The 18,327-nt window shown below is 43.7% G+C and overlaps 2 protein-coding genes across 7 annotated transcripts in view; both read left to right on the top strand.

Moving 5' to 3' along the window:
* The window catches only part of cv-c (RhoGTPase activating protein), a 214,253-nt gene extending 198,388 nt beyond the window's left edge, over positions 1-15,865 (top strand). For all 3 annotated transcript variants that reach the window (XM_034316566.2, XM_034316567.2, XM_034316564.2), the window contains 6 exons: positions 12,218-13,928; positions 14,043-14,380; positions 14,558-14,709; positions 14,861-15,142; positions 15,263-15,442; positions 15,541-15,865. In XM_034316566.2, the coding sequence (XP_034172457.1) occupies positions 12,218-13,928; positions 14,043-14,380; positions 14,558-14,709; positions 14,861-15,142; positions 15,263-15,442; positions 15,541-15,655 (2,778 nt within the window). In that variant the 3' untranslated portion in view covers positions 15,656-15,865. The remainder of the gene's footprint in view (positions 1-12,217; positions 13,929-14,042; positions 14,381-14,557; positions 14,710-14,860; positions 15,143-15,262; positions 15,443-15,540) is intronic.
* Positions 15,866-17,626: 1,761 nt separating this feature from the next.
* The window catches only part of LOC117600748 (cilia- and flagella-associated protein 298), a 69,691-nt gene continuing 68,990 nt past the window's right edge, over positions 17,627-18,327 (top strand). For 2 of the 4 annotated variants that reach the window (XM_076692833.1, XM_034316575.2), the window contains exon 1: positions 17,627-18,173. In XM_076692833.1, coding sequence (XP_076548948.1) covers positions 18,035-18,173 — 139 coding nt within the window. In that variant the 5' untranslated portion in view covers positions 17,627-18,034. The remainder of the gene's footprint in view (positions 18,174-18,327) is intronic. The other 2 variants (XM_034316572.2, XM_034316573.2) reach the window with 2 other exon arrangements.

Genomic DNA, 18,327 nt, shown 5'->3' with positions numbered 1-18,327 from the left:
TCGTCGGGAAAAAATCTGAACGTTTCTGATCGAAGCTTCCCTCATATTTTAAAGCTGTTCTCGTTTATTTGTTCCGCTGCTTGATAGGGTATTATTTCCGCTCTAGTTAATGCGAACAAAGTATAGGGGTCTGCGCATCTGCTTCCTCGTTCGCAGCGGAAGGAGCTTTGCAGAATGGACGCAACACCGGAAATGTTAAAAATTTCCGTCGTTTTTAGTTAAAGCTCGTACAAGCGAACCTTGGTAAAGCGGATTCTGTTCATTTATCTTCTTCTCCTGATTTATCTAAGAAAAATGGTACACAATTTTATTGTTGTTTTGAAGTTATTAACTTTGTTAATGTTATTTATTTTATCCCAGAAATTATGCTCTACTTGCAGCATTTGCTGCATTTTATCTCACGCTCCAATTCACATAAATATGATCGATATGCTTCATTAATATCGTTTCATATCTATCGCGAAAAATGAATTAAACAATGTCCTTTTGCAAATGTTAAAAAATACATATCGCACTTGTTCCCCAAGCAAACTTGAGACATAGCCCTCTGTTATACCGTTATCAAGGTTCTCCTATTCGAAACTCCATGAAACAGGTAGAATATTTCCGCTAAAAATTCATGTCACGTTCCAATTCACATACCGAGGTCTACACCTACGTATACAGTCAGTCTGAAAATTCGAAGAAAAGTGGATTATTCATTGGTACGCCTAATTTCCTTGAATTTCGGTGGTGCAAAATCCATCAAGGGAAAAAGTTCCTTCGGTCGGGACAATCAGTGGAACAGGCGCTGCGAATTTATTGCAAAATAATGCGGTTTTTGCGATCCGCGGACGATTTATTTGTACGATCGAGGTTCACGCGTCACAGAACCGTCGTCCCAGGCCGTACTGGGAGAAAAAGTACTGGAAGCCGGCAGGCGGATACTGGTATCACCGGCGGAGAACGCTCGAAACGGGCCACGGGACAGTCGCGTTCGTTCGCGCGAATTTATGGCAACCGGTTTACCCGATTGACGAAGGAATGTCGGCTGCCGTTGCGCTTGTCAACCTGTGCCGAGAACCGCCTCGTTTCTCCTTCGTCCGCTCCTCCTGGACAACGAGCTTTCGTCCCCGACAATCGGCACCGCTTTTGTCGATCCTCCTGAAATTATGCTTCCCCGCGAATCGTCCCGATTAATCCCCCTCCTCCTGTCGAATTCGAAGGGTAACGGCCCTTCAAGCTGATTTATTTCATTCGATCCCTTCATGTCCGGCTCTTTCTTCTTCTTGAGGATCTTTAGAGGTACTTTATATCGTCATTTTCCTTAGGGAAGTCTATCACGCTTCTGTTCAATTTTCAAAATAAAAAATGGGGTAATTGTAAAATCATTTTTTAAACAGAAACGGTACAGACAAACTTTTAAAATTCAAAGCAGCGTCGAGCAAAATGAGTTTGCAATGATTCACCCCCTGCGGAATCTCTGAATTCTTAGAACGCGAAAACGCGTGGAATGACGTGTAAGCAAATGACTAGAATATAAACACGTGTGACTAAAAGAGTAACCATTTCTGAAATGAATTCAAAGTGAAAGAGATGGATAAATATACAGACACTTGAATAAAGTTCAACAATTGTAACAATTATTGCTGCCAGAATTCTTAGGTAATAGTTAAAAGCTGGAGAGTAGAGAAAGTGTATTTTAGTGTATTTGATGGAACGTTTCTTTTTTTTGGTAAACATCTTTCAGTGTTAAGAAAGAGTTCAGATAAATTTCATTCTGAATGAAGTTCATTCTCTGGCACAGGTGTCTATGAGGAACAGTGGTCTGCTTTTTGGAAAGTGGAAGAGCGTAGTCTCAGTTCGCATGTTTCGCAGGGACAATCAGTGAAGCTTTCTCTCCAAAGAAAGAAATCAAACAGACAACATTTCTCAAACTGAAATACCTTTGATACAATGTTGAAAGACGATTATCCTCGGTAACAGAGGTGACAAAAGAAGATCCTCAAATTCTCGACAAAAAAACTCGTAGCCATTCTGTCGTGCACCATCAAGAGTACAATTTTACTAGGTATAGTAAGACGTTAAAATAAGGTCGAAGAGTATCGACAGAAGCGAGTCAATTACGATGGCGAGGCGGACAGGAAGCAATCTCGAGCGAACTGGCCGAGCTTTCTAATTTTATCCGTACACTCCATAGAAAATTCATCCTAGAAACGTCGGTTTCGCGCGAAAATCCATGGTAACGCGACCCGATAACAGCGAAAATTTAAATTTCTATCGGTGCTGAAGTGCGAGGTCGCGAGAAAGCACAGGTGCGAACCCATGCAACGGACTACTAAAAACTAGATCCATCCAGCCGCGTCCTGCAGATCGTTATAACGGTCTGGCATAGAAATGGGTGTGTAGACTCGTGCGATCGAACGACATTTATATCGCTTAATGACGGTGCGTCACTTTGTTGCAAGCTCTCGGGGTTCAATTTATATCACGAGATTGCAAAGTGTCAAAAATCTTGAGTCCCATATACTTGTAACATTTTTAGACTTCCTTATCAGTTTCCATCTGTAATTTGCACGGAATCTTCGTTCGTCAACCTAATTTATCGTAAACCACCTAGATTCCTCGTTTCGCTGGACGATCAGATGCTCGCGAACGTAGGCACGCGTGCACATAAGACAAGCGCGTTCTCGCGGCCGTCATATCTCACTGCTTTATTTAGCCGCGGTGCAGTTATCAGGGACGATACGCTCGGTACGCAGGTACAGGCGGACGTTGCACGCTTCGTATTCGAGCGGTGGCATGGTATCGTTAGCGTGCTCGCGGGCGAGTCGGTGTATTACCATAAATTTCCATCGGACCGTTCAGAAGCCAATTAGCGTAAGTCACAGCGAGATGAAGACCGCGATACGCGTTGCTTTTACTTAAATCAACCCGACCGCGGAGAGAGAACCGTTCGCTCCAGCCACCGTTTTAATACCGTGCAATCGCAGCGGCGTGCACGCCGGTTAAAGAATGCCGCTCGGATAAGCTCGCCGCGATATTTTCGCGAAATTAAGTTGAACCTGTTATATCGTTCGACCATTTGACACTTACAACTGCTACACGATATATTTTCTTGCTCGCGTTTCACGTCCGATCTCTTTATCGCGATTTCTTTACGTCATCCTGACTGGGTTCTTAGACGCAATTGTTCACAATTCTATTGATTATTTAATATGACAAATTCCAATAGATATACCTGATTTTTGGATTCGATCGTACAGGTGCCACTTCATCCCGGCTATCTTTTTCGCTATCGCGATTCCCGTGTACCGTGCCGTGTCGCGATAACGGAGTCGTCGTTTCGTCGAGAAGCGAGGATCATTATCGACCGGCAAGCGTAGCACGCGTTTAAGTAACTCCGCCGCGACGATTTTCGTCCGATCGAGGTTAACCCGTTCACCAAGCGGAAACGTATGCTACTCGTTACGTGTCTTAAGCGGAACACGGTGGTATGCGGGAAATTCACGGCTCTATTCGTGCGATCTCGAAGCTCGATAACGTTGCGGCTGGTATTTCGAGGGAATCCGAGGAACTGAGAGGGAATTAATCGTATTCGTAGTTGAATGTTCGTTGTTCAACTTAGCCCGGTTCTATGGCAGCTCTCGTATTTTCAACGCGGCGGTCTCCCCTATGTTCGTTCGTACGAGAAAAATGAAAAGTGTTAATGAAGTGGCACGTCGAGAGATTCCGAGCTACGCCTGCTAATACCGATGTTACGAAATGTCAACTACTTTTGAAAGAAGGTGTGTACATAGGTACCAGTCTTTCTTCTTCGAGTGTCTTGCACTTGGAAAGGGAACATCAAAGATCTGTCTGCGTCTCGATCAATGTTATCGTGCTGATACTTTGACGGGTGTCTTGTAAAATTAAGACGTTGCTCAATAAAGGAAAGTTTATCTTGTATCGTGGCTTTTACATGGGTTCACGTGTTCAAATTAATAGTTTGAAAATCATCGTGTACAATCAAAGGACCGCTCGATTGGAGAAATTACATTGAATTTATCTTTGAGAATCAGTGTTCGAATCTTCTCTCAGTGAATGTATTACCTTTTATTGAAATTTACCGTTATCTTTCTGTAATTGAACAGTGACATTGTTGCAGTATATAAAATTTCTCTTCAAAGTTTCTTATATCGTATTCCTTTATTCATTTCAATATATTTCTACATAATACAGTGGTACATATCACAAAAATAAATAAATTTTTCTTAATATTGGAAGCTCGATTCCATTTCTCATTGTACAATTTATGTACAAGATAATTCTCCAATCATTCTCAAAGACGCCTCCCGATGCAAGAATCTTTCCTAACTCGTCGTGCACCGGCAGCACATAAAACTGAAAGACCTCTCAATCGAGGAAATCCCGTTTCACCTATCTCCAGGAATCGCCATTCAAGCATTCCCCGATCGAACGCCTGCCATCGTTCGCGTGGACTGATTTAAAGGGAAACAACGAGCCTAGAAAGATTTCACTCCAAAACGGCGCGAATCTTGAATAATGATCCATCGATGCGTTACGAGCGATCGGCAGTAATTCTCGTTTCAAGTTCATTTACATCGGAACGAACGAAAGAGAGAAAAACGTGGACGGGTTCAGCTTTCCCTCGCGTGGATTCCGCGGCGGGACGAGACGCGTCTCTCTTCCGTTTTGGCATATCCCGGCTCTTCATGCGTGGTAAACAAGTGTCACGCATCGCCTCGAGCGGAACAACGTGCACCAAGAAATGATTTCACCGTGAGAGAGTTGCGAGAGAGCTCTCGAGAGCCGAGAAACGTGGCTGCCAGACAGCGTGGCGTCGCCTCGACCAGAGCCTTGGCATCGCGACGACGACGACGACGGCGACGTTTCTCGCGTGTACTTCTATCCGGCCAATGCCGTGGAACCGGAACTCGAGACACACTGCAAACGGCAGACAATCGAGCACGTTTCAAATTAAAATTTAACAAGGATCTTAATTTAATTGCGTTACATTTGATCCACGAATAATGTCCTTTGAAATTTATTTAACTTTCTTCCATCTAAAAACGAAACATTTGTTACGTGAAATTTCCAGACAAAATCGATTCGCTTTCAGCCGGGTCCATTTTGCCCGGTGTATAAACAAACCTTTACCGGAATTATGCATGCATGCTGTTCAATATTTGTCGAGAGCGATTCGATTACAGACAGACGCAGTCTGCCTGTCGATCATTTATTTACTCTGTTGTTCCATCCGTTCTGCTAATGGAGCGGTTAAACGAAAAATCAATGCTGGAATCATGGAAAATGTATCTGTTCTTAAATGTTTCACGCTGATACAGAATTGCAACCTATATCTGACAGACATTTAAAATATTTTAAACTGTTCTGAAACAGCTTTCTTATCAAATTTTTCAATATTAAGAATCAAGGCTATAAAATTTCACTCGCACCTTTCTCAGCTGCTATCGTTAGAGGCAACAAAGTAGTCTCTAATCTTAGCTTTGATATCGCTTCGGTTAACAGAGAACGGGTGTATGGTAGATAGGAAAGCATAGGTTTCTATTTTCGGCGAATGAAACAGGCCAGATACCGGGAGTGGCAGGGAATTTTGCATTAACGCGTATAACCGTCGAAATTAGCAAACTCATTCGACGATATCGGGAAATTTGCATCCCGATATAGCCGATCGGTGCTCGCCTCGAAGTTGTTCGTTCGCTTGTGATCGAACGGACGATTAACGTAAAAGCATCTGCTATTTACGAGGAGCGAACAAGCCGCCGGAGGACAGATGGAAATCGACGTGAAACGATCAGAGAGAGAGAGAGAGAGATGGTAAAGAGAGCTGAACCGTCGATCAAGTCGGAGATCTAGATCTCGTAAATGAGGATTTACTTCGCAAGAAGTAAAGAGACTCGCGTGTTCATTAACGGAGTAGCAACGAAAGCTCTTGCGAATCAATGACTATAGAGAATCCTTTCCTATCTCCTCTTCCGACGTCTTCATTTCCTGATTCCACTTCCAATTCTCAGAACACGTTCTTGCATTTGACTTGTGGAATTGAAGTTCCATTAGATGAATATTGCAGGAGATAAATTGTACTTTGAAAAATAATTTTATTTTTATTTTGTATAACCATGATTATGGTCATATATAGGATGTGGATTCTATGAATTTATGTGCGGGGCTTTAGTGGATCACCGTGGTAAATGATTTTAGGCAAAATTTGAATATTCGATCATGAGAACGAGGAGATTAACGTTATTTAATAACCAAGTTAACGCCGCTAAAGCCGGTCAATCGAGTGCCGTTAATCGACCAATCAATAGCTGGTTCTTGACAGCGGGATTTATCACTTGTAAAAGTTTCATGATCGACGTATTCCTATAGTATTTATTAATAACGGTTTACCATCATTTATAAAAATAAACATTCCTTATAAAAATTTAAACGAAATATCACAGATAAATCGGCTTTAGATAAGCCTGTGTTCGCCACTCAGATGCAAGCGTGTTTCTCGAAAATTTGCATCCTGGCTTTCGATTTTTTTGTTTTATTTTTTATTCAATCCACGGACGTAGGCGAAGCTTGTCAGATACTTTGTCCAAGAGTGGAAACAACGCGACAGCCAGTCTGTATAATGAATGATATCCTTCAGTCAGAGTGGAATTCACGACTCGTAAAAGTGTTCTCAGATTGACGCAACAGCCGCTGGTAGAGCGAGAATGGTACCGGATGTTCGAGAAGTAGGCGAGGACAACTAAACCGTGGCGACAATTAATGACATCGAATTAAGTGGCTTCTGACATGGTACAAAGGCTTCTGTTCTGACACCATTTCTATTTGATGCGAATTTTTTTTTGTCAATTATTTTTACTTGACCGAAATTCATGTTCCAATTTGATAGTTTGCTCTATTTTCTGGCTGGGTAGAATTCCACATTGTTTATCAAGAATGTCTGATTTCAATCTAAGGAAATTTGCCTTTTATTTCGAAATCGTTTGGCTTAGTTCTCTTATCTAACCTAATTGAAGGTATCTCGTTAATCGATTAACATCTACTACCTTTAATTGCAAAATATCTGATAATTTCACTTTTAACAAAAATGATATTTGGGCGTATCTAGGTGAAGGTTTAGCCTCGTTTCCCCTTGTACCATCAGTTACATGACACCCTGTACTTAAACACCATCCGTGAGAACAATCTTTATCTATCACACAGCACAGTTTACAGAAAGCACTAGCTAGGTTCGAGAACCTATTTTAAATCGAGTATTGCAAAAGAGTGTGTCCCTTTCCCTTCATCGCCAAACAAACATAACAACCTAGAAACACTTTTTGTCTGGGAGGTGTACACGGAAGCGTTACGAAACGTCCTCGGTTATCGGTCGAGCGACGCAAGCTCGAGGCGTCGAAACGCACGCGTGTCGAAACCACCCGTAAAGAATACTAAACGAAAAAGAAAAATGAAATTTTTCGAAACGATGAAAAGTCTGGACAGGAATCTATGGTCGAAAAAAGAAGGTCGTGGCTGGAAATGCAAGGAGGAAGATCTGGTCCGCGAGCGGTTAATTGCGGCACGACCGATCGTTTCGTCCCCGTGAATCGGTTCGAGCGGAAAAAGGGGAAAGAGAAGGCACCGTACGATTCCCGGAGGCTCGTTACTGAATCACGATTGTCAATGAAGAAATCTGCGGTCTGGCGAGCTGATCGACCGCGATGGAAATCCATGGAATGTCGATCTTCCTCCTCTATTTCTTTCGTTGCTCGCTCGTGGTATTTCTCCTGTACAAACGATACCATACTTTCGAGCCAAGGGAATTTCAACCGGCAGAGAATCGATGAGGCTCGTGAGAAGCGTACGCCGTTTTTGTTCTCACAATTCGTTCAGCCCCTGCTCTTGTTTCCCTCCGCGACGCCGAGAGGACAACGCAAACGCACGAATTCGCTCGAGCGATCCTCCACCTCCGGATGATGCATCGCTCGAACCACGCGATTTAAAATGCTGATACACCTTTCAACCCTGTCCGGTTCCTTCGAGAAGCGGCTGAATCGAGCTGGAAAAAGCGCGATTCACTTTAATACATGTTTTATTCGACCACATTGAACGTACAAGGTTCCTCGAACAAGGATCGGAGTAAATGTATTTTTTTTTCAACATGATTTCTTGGTACAATTTTAAAGATTCAATAAGTCTTTCGTTTCAGCAGGTTACCGTTGTAGTCTGAAATGAATGATGTAGCGCTAATTTTAAGAGTCAAGGCTCTCACCTTCTTTTCAACCTTAACATCTTTGCTTTTTTATAAATTCAGAAATTTTCAAAGCGTATTCCAGAGAAAAATTTAAATCAGTAACACCTTCTAAATTAACTCTCTTCCCATATATTTTCTTATTTCTTTTGAAGACTCTCAAGGAGTTAATTCTCAAATGAAAATGTTTAACGAAGACCAGACACGTCCACGAAACGATGTTCTTGGTTGAAATTCGTTCTCCTTTCGCCAACGATCTCGTATTCCTGTTGGTTCTTAGTAAAGCCAACGAAAGTGACATATAAGCGAGCTAGAAACAAGAAGCGGAGGGCAAGGTTTTGTACGTTTTTCCTCGGTCAGAAATATATTCTCGGTTCAAAGGGAACGATCCGTTGGTCCGGCGTGGCAATTACAGGGAGCCACGGGATCGGGAACGAAGGCAAGAGGCGACGTTTAATTGAAACTTGACGCGGGAGGGCTCGTCGCGCGACTGATTCGTCCTGGGTTCTTTTAACCCAACCAGCTACGCAATCTGGGTCATTGTACCGCCGTTGCACTCTAAATTCGGAGTGCAACGGACGCGTGCACGCGGATAAAAGCCGCGTGCAAGCTCGTCGCTCTATTTGCGAACTCGAAGAGCAAAGGTTTCGGGTGTCGAAACCGTGACGATGGCGCATAGAAGTATCGGAGAAATTCATTTTCCCTTTTCCAATTTTCCTACAAGCATACCTCGTTTTATTCACAGATATTGCATTTTTTGCAAATTGAAAATTTGCAACCTCACGTGTAAAGAATCTCTCAGTGCAATTTTCGATAGTAAAATATTTTTTAATCAAGGATCTTGAATATATTTTCTAGTATTTTAGAGTTTCATCAAATTTTAAGTGGGTCACTTAGTCTACATTTTCTGTTAATGGAGGTTTTCGTTTGCAGAGGAACTTTGATGCTCCTAGAGTTTAATTTGGATTCTCTGTTGGCTTTTCGTTGTTTCTATGCTTAGTTTCAGGAATAAGGGAATTGGAATGTGTATTTAGTTCAAGTACATATCGTTCAATTTTGTCTAACTGAAAATATCTCTGCATAGCAGTGCCTCAATAAAGTTCATCTATTTATCCACCCACCCAATATACGTGTATTTGCAAAAATAAATGAGTCCATCGAAAATTCAGCGATTCGCTATTAATTAGATTTCGAATCACCGGTGGTCAGAAATATACGACCGGCCCAGATACGTTCCTCGCTGTTGGGCGCGCGTAAGCGGCAGTTAAAAATGAAGAATAAACTAACATTCGCTTTAAGACCGCGCAGAATAAATAGTAGAAGCCCATAAAACTCGCGCGAAACACTGTTCGTTTTACGAGTCCATTCCTGAGACCATTGTCACGCATAAAACATCAGGGTTTGTTCAACCTGCCTAGACGGAAGTGACGTGGTGGCCAACGTGGGGCGACACGGCTCGTTGAACCGCGCGCGGAAATAACTCACGTACGAGAATCGTCACGTCCCGTGGTAACACGTTGGAACGGAAATGCAGATACGTACGAGGAGTATAAGTGGCGGATCGCCGATAATCGCACGTGAAACACGCGTTCTCCATTCGGCTGTCCTTGGGATAAGCTTCGGAACGCGCCATGCAACGAGGTGTACACACTCGTGACACTTGTGTGTGGATTATTACTGCTGTAAAAGCTTTTTTATCATTTAATTCGAGGGACGTTTGTGTACTCTTCAACAACTTCTTTTCAAAAAATGAAAATGAAATGGTGTTCAAATAAAGATTACAATCGCCTCCAGTAACAAAGGAGTTTATAGACTTCCTGAATCTAAAAACAATCTTCAGAAATTACATCATTCTCAAGACGTCATACGTGAATTATAGTTCGCTTTTGTATAACCGATCGACTATAACCAGTCAACGTCAAGGAACACATCAAAAATCTGAAAAATCTATTCTGGTCAGGATGTCAGTTTATTCTCGACGGATATCCCATTTCTGCAATGCCGGGTATTTTTATCCGTGGCCCACATACGACCACCGTTGATTATTTCTCCTCGCGTAATGGGGGATGGCCCCACGGTTCGACTTCGTGACGTTCATCGATAACAAGGCAGGAAAGAGAGCTTTTTTGCACTACGAAGGCCGTCGTTCCACTTAACACGTCATTTCCACCGTTTCCTTTCTTTCAATTCTACATAGAAAATTTTTCAAATCTCGTGTCATTCGCATTTTCCCATATTCGCAAAGAAATGGTCCCTGGTAATGGCACATTTTTACCAGCTCATAAACGCAGCTATAATTTTCCCGGTGGACAATTAACATTCCTCCGTACAGTTCATTAAGGTTCCTCGGAAAGTGGAATCACGGTGCAACGGCGATACCCATTGAAGTTGCAGAATCTTGAATTCGCCTTCATCCGCGCGCGCCTACTATCTAGCGGGACAGCATCCATTACGTTCTGTTCGCTGACTTTACCACGAAACGGCGGGAAAGAAAAAAGATTGCGGTACGAGATGGTTAGGTCGTGGTGCTGGCTCGTTTCTCGGACGATGAGCGTTGCAAGAGTTCTGCCACCATGGTGCCACCGATGGTAACCGTGCGAAGCAACGCGAGGTGAAACCCGGTCCATTGTCATGTGCCGAGGATCACGTAAGGTCACACACTCTCCTGACTCGCTCGCAAGCCCTGCCGGTGTGCCCTACGTGGAAACAACAAAGGCGTCAAGTTTCGTAACGAGCGACACAGAACGTCGTCGGAGGCTTATTGTTAGAAAACGAGAACTGCCTTTTGCCTACGGGACCGTCGCGAGAAACGACGGTCCGGTTTAGTCATCTGTGCCCGCTTGTGTTCGGCGATCTTTCTTTGAAACCTTGCGTACGATCTCCTTTTAACGATCGTCCCGCAGAGGGAAACAATAGAGGGATCGGAGGTGATTCAGGTTGAAGAAGACGGTGGAGAGGAAATGGTTGTAAAATAATTCAACAATAGTCGTGCTTATTTTTATATAGAACCTTTATTTCCCCTATTACATGACACCAATTCCATTGATTACATGACACTTTGTGGCAGAATTAGATGAAGTTGCTTGAGAACTTTGTAGGCTGCGGACATAAATTGCATAACCTTCCTCTGTTCTATTCTTCGTCTGAAGATACAAATATAAACTGGTTAATGGAGTAAATGAGAACGCGATCAGAATCTTGTCAGACTTCCTACTGCGAGAAGTTCAGGTGTGAAGTTATTTATAAATCTATTCTCCGGGTTAATTAGAAAGATCCTGAGAAGTTTCAATGAATATTGCATTAGGATAGAAAGTGGTTAAATATGGCAGAGTTCGTTATCCTGAAAAATGCATCGGTTTATGCCCCAACTTTTTCTTCCCACGGGTGCCGGAAGTTAGCCATCTTCCTAAAGGTAACATACGTGTCGTCGGGGATCGCGAGAGGCCATAGGTAAAAGCAGCCTATCGCGGAACACTTTCTACAATTAATTACAACACACGATAGCGTCGTCCGCACGGTGGTCCTTAATTTGTCGCTACATCAAACGCAAATTGATTATCAACCGGTGCCACCGGTGGCCGCTAAACATTCGCTACGAGTCGTTAATCTCAGCACGAAACGTTTCTTCGTGGTCTTCGTTGTATCATGAGTCACGTCCCCTCTGAATCACGTCATTAGCTCGTTGTAATCTTTCCAGAAGGCTCCTATGACCGCGTAAAAATGAATTGCATTTCGTCCAGATTATCCGTGTAATCCGAAATTTATTAGTCTAGACGTAGACCTACTTGGCGCATTTTTGATCGCTTTTCAATAATCCTGTCGTTATTTAAAAAAAAAGAGGACCTCATACTTATGACGGTATATTTATGCAAAAGAGATGCATGTTTAAGGTCGAGTCTGCTGGTAACTTTCCTTTTAGTCGAGGATACACACCTTGAAATTTACTCGTTCATCAAATTATTGACTGGTTATTATCTGTTGCAGGGTGGCGGAGACGATTCGGACGAGGATAACCAGTGCGCCCTAAGCGAGAATTGGACGTTCGAGAAGAAAACCAGACGCTGGTCCCGCGTGTGTGAGGTGACGCAAGCGAACGTCGAGAGGCTGCAGACGATCGCCGGTCAGAACGTGCAATCCGAAGAGGACTCGCTGGAAGATCGACTGGAAGCCGAGGAAGCGGAGGACACGATGTTGGACACTCTGAGATACAGCAGCTTACCACCTGGCACGCTTCCCGATGAGATCGGTCCAAGATTTCGAAGAACCGGCTCCGAGAGGCTGAGGGACGGCGCGAAAGCTTTCCTCAGGCGAGTCGAGTCGCTCAAGTCCCGACGGCGAAAGCACCAGAACCGCGACGGTATTGTCATCAGCGGTCCGCAGGTTTTGGACATGATGTCGATGCAACAGAAGATGAAGGAGCTGAACTGCGTGGACGTGTCGCCAACGGGACCAGCGCCGGTGTCCTTCAACGATATCCTCTCAGGATCGCCGCTTCACGTGCCGGGATCACCCGTCACCTTGCCAGCCTCTCCTTATCATCTTCCACCCTCGCCGCTGACGAACGCACCGAGTCCGTTCGGCGACGATTCCTCGAGTTACTGCTCGGATGGCTCGCAAGGAGGTGGTCCGACGCCTACGCCGACGCGTACGAAGATGAATCGCGCGAAAAGGTTCCTGCATCGTGGCCGAGAGGACCAGGGTGCGCTCAGCGACTCCGAGTGCCAGCCTACCAGTTGGAGGCACAGGTATTTCAGAGACGCGAACTGTAATCATGCCAAGGTGTTGGAGTACGTGACAGCCCATCCCCAAAGTCCAAAGGACTCGCCCACCAAGACCGCGTCCATAAACAGTCGAGGTGGTAGCCTGAACCTTGGCAAAGATTCGCAGAGGTATAGGGATAAGTTGACGCAGAGTCAGGACAGGTACAAGGAGGACAAGGTAGCCGCGTTGAAGAGGGAGGACAAGATGCACAAGAGTTTCAGGCATCGCGACGACTCGTACAGAGACGGCAAACCCTTGTCCAAAGAGGTGGCAGTATACAGGGAAAAGTCCAGGTCGAGGAGTTCCGAACTGGCTGGAAGTCAGGAGAGTAGTTCCACGGTGGCCAGCCGTGATTCGGACCAGGAAGAGGATTCTCCGAGACACAAAGGTACCGTTGTCAGGTGGCACAGCTTTCAGAGAGGATCTCTGTATCCTGAACCCTTGGATCCTCTCTGTCCACGAGCAATGGCCTCCATGTCCTGCGGGCAACTCTTAGTCTTGAGGAAGTTGGCTTTGCTGAAGTTAACCGCCTCCATGGAACGATACTGTCCGACTCACCGTACGGGATGGAACTGGGAGTTACCGAAATTCATCAGGAAGATAAAGACTCCTGATTACAAAGACAAAACGGTGTTCGGTGTGCCGTTGCTGTTGTCCCTGCAGCGAACCGGACAGGCCTTACCAAAGTGTATTCAAATCGCTTTAAGATGGCTGAGAGCTAACGCCCTCGATCAGGTTGGGATATTCAGGAAGAGCGGGGTCAGGTCGAGGATACAGAAGCTGAAGATGATGACGGAGACACTTGGGGACAATATCAGTTTCGACGGTCAGCAAGCGTTTGATGTAGCTGACCTGGTGAAACAGTACTTCAGGGAGCTGCCGGAAGCTCTGTTGACGAACAAACTGTCCGAGACGTTCATAGCCATTTTCCAACGTAAGTATAAGATTCGGTTATGCAAACATCCGCGTAGAGAGAATCAATGATTTACCGATGATTTTCATTCATAACTTGATCGGAGATAATTGTAGGTGTTCGTGATTGTTACAGATGTACCTGTTGATCAGCGACCGGACGCTGTGCAATGCGTGTTGCTGCTGCTGCCGGACGAGCATCGCGAGGCGTTGGAAACTCTGCTCGATTTCTTGAACCACGTAGCGAGCAACGCTCCCTACAACCAAATGACAGCCTCGAACCTGGCCGTGTGCCTGGCACCGAGCCTGTTCCACTTCAACCACAGCAACACGAACGTGACCAACAGGTCGAGCAGCGTATCGCCACGTAGGAGAAAGACCGTGGGCATTCCCGATCAGAGGGAACTGTCGGAAAACAAAGCCGCTCACGACTGTCTTCTGTATCTGGTCAAGATGCATCGTGAATTATTCATGGTGAGTGGCTCGATGCCGAACGTCCAGGTCGTTCGAGAGGGAGCGTCATCCGTCGTCGTCGGGAAGCGGCGATTGTGATCATGCTACTATCCCGAGATACATATACATATATATTCGAACACGTTCTCACGAATCGGAAGGGTACACGAGTAATCGTATTCGTTCTCGTTGCATCAGGTCTCCTCGGATATGTTGACGCAGTGTCATTTCAATTACATGGAGGAAAGCGTACCGGTCGCCCTGGAGGAGCTTGGCTCTGAACTGAAGCAGGACTGGAGGGGATATCTTTATGCCTGCACCACTGCCTTGCTGAAGGAGGCACGTGAAAAGTAAGTTTTTCAAGAAATTTTAATCATTACACTTTAATACTGTTTTAATTAAATTTATGCTAGAAGCTTCAAACAGTGTAAAGTGTAACAATTCAAATCACCAAGGTCTGACGAATCCCTATCTCAACTGTGTTATCAATTATTTTTACAGAAGCCGAGGATGGGTCACTGTTAACAATCCAGCGGACAGTTCGGTGGAAATGGCTTACAAAAAGGTGGGAGACGGACATCCGCTTCGATTATGGCGAGTATCGACGGAAGTGGAAGCTCCGCCAAACGAGCTTCTTCATCGTGTTCTGAGGGAAAGACATATTTGGGATCCTCAACTTCTGAAATACAGATTGGTTGCTAAGCTGGACACCAACGTGGAGGTCTTCCAGTACGCCACTGGGAATATGAGTCCTCTTCCTGCCAGGGATTATTGTGTGCTAAGGTAAGAAAGTGCATTCGATTGGAGCGATACGAGATTGAATTGCATCGAGGGAAACAAGCGTGACGAACGACTGAACAAATTTACAAAGAGTTGTAAATTGTGAAATCTCGTGTTGAACAGATCCTGGCGTAACGATCTCTCGAAAGGAGCTTGCGTCATCGTAGAAACGTCCGTGGAACATCCGGATGCTCCTGTCATGCTTGGCGGAACACGTGGCATTGTTTTGGCCTCGCGGTATCTTATCGAACCATGCGGCAGTGGTAAATCAAGGATCATGCATCTTTCCCGAGTGGATACAAAGTAAGTGTCCTCCTTATATTTAATGCACCGACGACTGCACATTTCATGGAATCGCTATTTGCTATAAAAATTAATCTTTCTTCCTTCGTTTGTTAAAGGGGACGCACTCCAGAATGGTACAACAAGAGTTACGGCCACTTAGCCGCCTTGCATCTCAGTAAAATCCGCAACTCTTTCAAGCACACAACCGATGGCCCCGAGAGTAAAGTCTGAGAGGAAGCAACCGTGCACCGATCGCCGGTGCACGGTTCCCAAACAATGTCGAAAATCCAGGATGATCAACAGCAGGAGCACAAAGTCGTGAAGGATACGCTACAAGTTCAGCCTATCATTGACGAGGAATAGATCAGATCCGATATTGTGTCCGCTTCGTTAATACCATGACCAGAATTTTTTTTTTTTTTTTTTTTTTCTTTTGAAGGATGCTGGAAATTCGAAGATGAACCCCATCGCGTGTTTCTCCAGTCGAGAGGAACGATACCGTGCACGAGCTTTAATCGATGTGAAGCAATTTTTGTTGAAGCCTGAGATGTTTAGCATAGTCAAATTCGTTAGATGACAGGAGAGATGAAAGGGTTTATTGTTACCGTAATTCTAGATGAAAATTCTCTGTGTAACGCTTTATATTGTCCAAGGATCTTGCCGTCCAGTGATTTGAAGAGTCGTTTAATAGGCAGGACACCAAATCGAAATACGACCATGGCTAGTACGTGTTTTTATCCGTGTAGCTAAACGCGTTATTTTTCCAATATCCATGTTGTTGTTCACAGCAATGTTTCTTTTCGATGATAACATATAGACGATTTTCTGTGAGCATCGCGAAATGCCTTTCGATGGTAGATAGTGATTTTAACCAACCGTGTGTCCGATTAACGCGTTGGTCAAAACGGACGTAAATATTTTTCGATCTTAATCGAAAATATATTGCAGTCTGTATATTTATTGCACGATGTGTTTTACAATCTCACCGAAATGATGAGCCGAGTTACGTGAATGAAGTCGCGCACAATATTAACACTTCACACAGTTCTAGCACTTAAGAGGCCCCGATTTTTCTATGTTTCTTTCGGACCAAATGCCAATTTTTCTATTATACCATATCGCACCGCCGAGACGGTTGTTTTAAAGAGGGATTCTTTTTTAAATGTCGCAAACAGACTGTGTAAAATATCGTAATGATACGCGTTATACGTGCATCTATGTATTTTTAAAAGCTGACAGGCGACACGTGTCGTCGAATTGCATTTTAATCGTCGTAATCGCGCCCCTAATCCCTTAACCTCGCGATTAACTTAATTAATCGAGCAATGCGAAAGGATTTTGAATAAACGTGTAAGTTTCCCCTCCCCGCTCGAGCTGGGTACGATGTTAGCTCGTTAGTTAAAGCATATCGTCATTGTCGCTCGTATCGATGTTGAAACGTTGAAATTATCATAGAGTCTATTGTTAATTGTCTCTCTGAAATTATACGTGTCAATGGAGCCGGTGGTTCGTGAAATTTTTTCTTTAACGTTCGTGCATGCATCGCGATTAAACATAGGGACCACCTTCATTCGGACCCCACCCTCCTCCAAAAAAAGAAAAAGAAAAAAAAATGAAAATGAAACAGGAAATGACCTGGAGAAATAATACACCTCATCGAATCGAATTATAAGTGTATTTTAACATAATACTAGTCACTTACAATTTAGATGACGTTACGGATATCATATAAGTGTATAGATTTTTATTCTACGAAGGTTACGTCGAGAATATTTAATTATTATTATATTATTATTATTATTATTGACATAAAGTAATTATATGGAGAAGAAATTATATGATATTTTTGTGTCCAAAAAACGCCAGTAGGAGCACCCGAATGAGAGAGAGGGAGAGAACGCGTCTGAATGTATCTTCGTTATTTGTAACAGACATATGATCGTCTTTATTCTTGTAATCCGTGTTTCACTAGAATGTAAATATGTATATTGTACAACAATGAAACACGATTATATACTCATTAAACGAGATCGTTTTATTTTGTCTACCATGCATTCGGACCGTTTACTTTTCACCTTTGAAACATTTTAACCGTATTGATGCATGTGGATAAAATTTCGTTTTGAGTTGTTTAATCGATAGTTCTTGTTGCTATGAACAATATACCACAAATTTCTCCCTCTTCCCGGTTATCCTGTCATTTCTCAATCAGTTTACCGCTGTTTTTACTTTAAAAGAGACTGTCGAGTGCACCTATTGTGCGTGCAGCACGTGTCGTGTTTCTTTATTTAGAGATTCATTTTTTAATTGTAGAGAATTGATATTATATCGGGATTCGTTTTGAAACCGGCTAACTTTAAATTCGGATCTTTAGATTTGCAAAAACAAGGATTATTTAAAGGTAACCTTATGGTATATACAATTACTTTAATACCCCTAATAATTTGACACAAAAGTTTCAATATATTTTCATTCAAACGCGAACTGCAATTAGTGTCAGATATTTATTCTCACTCGTCTGCGCTCGTTTCTTCGCGAAAGCAATGTAACAGGGGGCTAATAAAAGCTCGGCCGATTTACCCGACTGTTTTGTCTGAAGCTTCCAAGAAAATGGTTCGTCTACACGTGAAGAAAGGCGAGGAGAGCCAGTTTCTGTACGACACACACGTGGAGGCACGAGTTGAAGACGTTGTATACGACATTACTATTATTTACAATGGTCGACTGAAGATTTCAAGAATATGTTACGGTAATGATCCTTCTCCTCGTGCTGTTTCCACAAAATGTCATCCAATAGCGTGCGGCAGCAACGTCTGATTGCATGGAAAATTGTACTTTATTTAGGCATTGCTCGAGGATAGTGCGTTGGTAATTTAAGCGACGTGAATTGTCCCGGGGTAACG

The sequence above is a fragment of the Osmia lignaria genome, chromosome 16 (genome assembly GCF_051020975.1).
Source record: "Osmia lignaria lignaria isolate PbOS001 chromosome 16, iyOsmLign1, whole genome shotgun sequence".
Lineage (NCBI taxonomy): Eukaryota > Metazoa > Arthropoda > Insecta > Hymenoptera > Megachilidae > Osmia > Osmia lignaria.
Note: the sequence above shows the minus strand (reverse complement) of the source record. Positions and strands in the feature narration are given on the sequence as shown.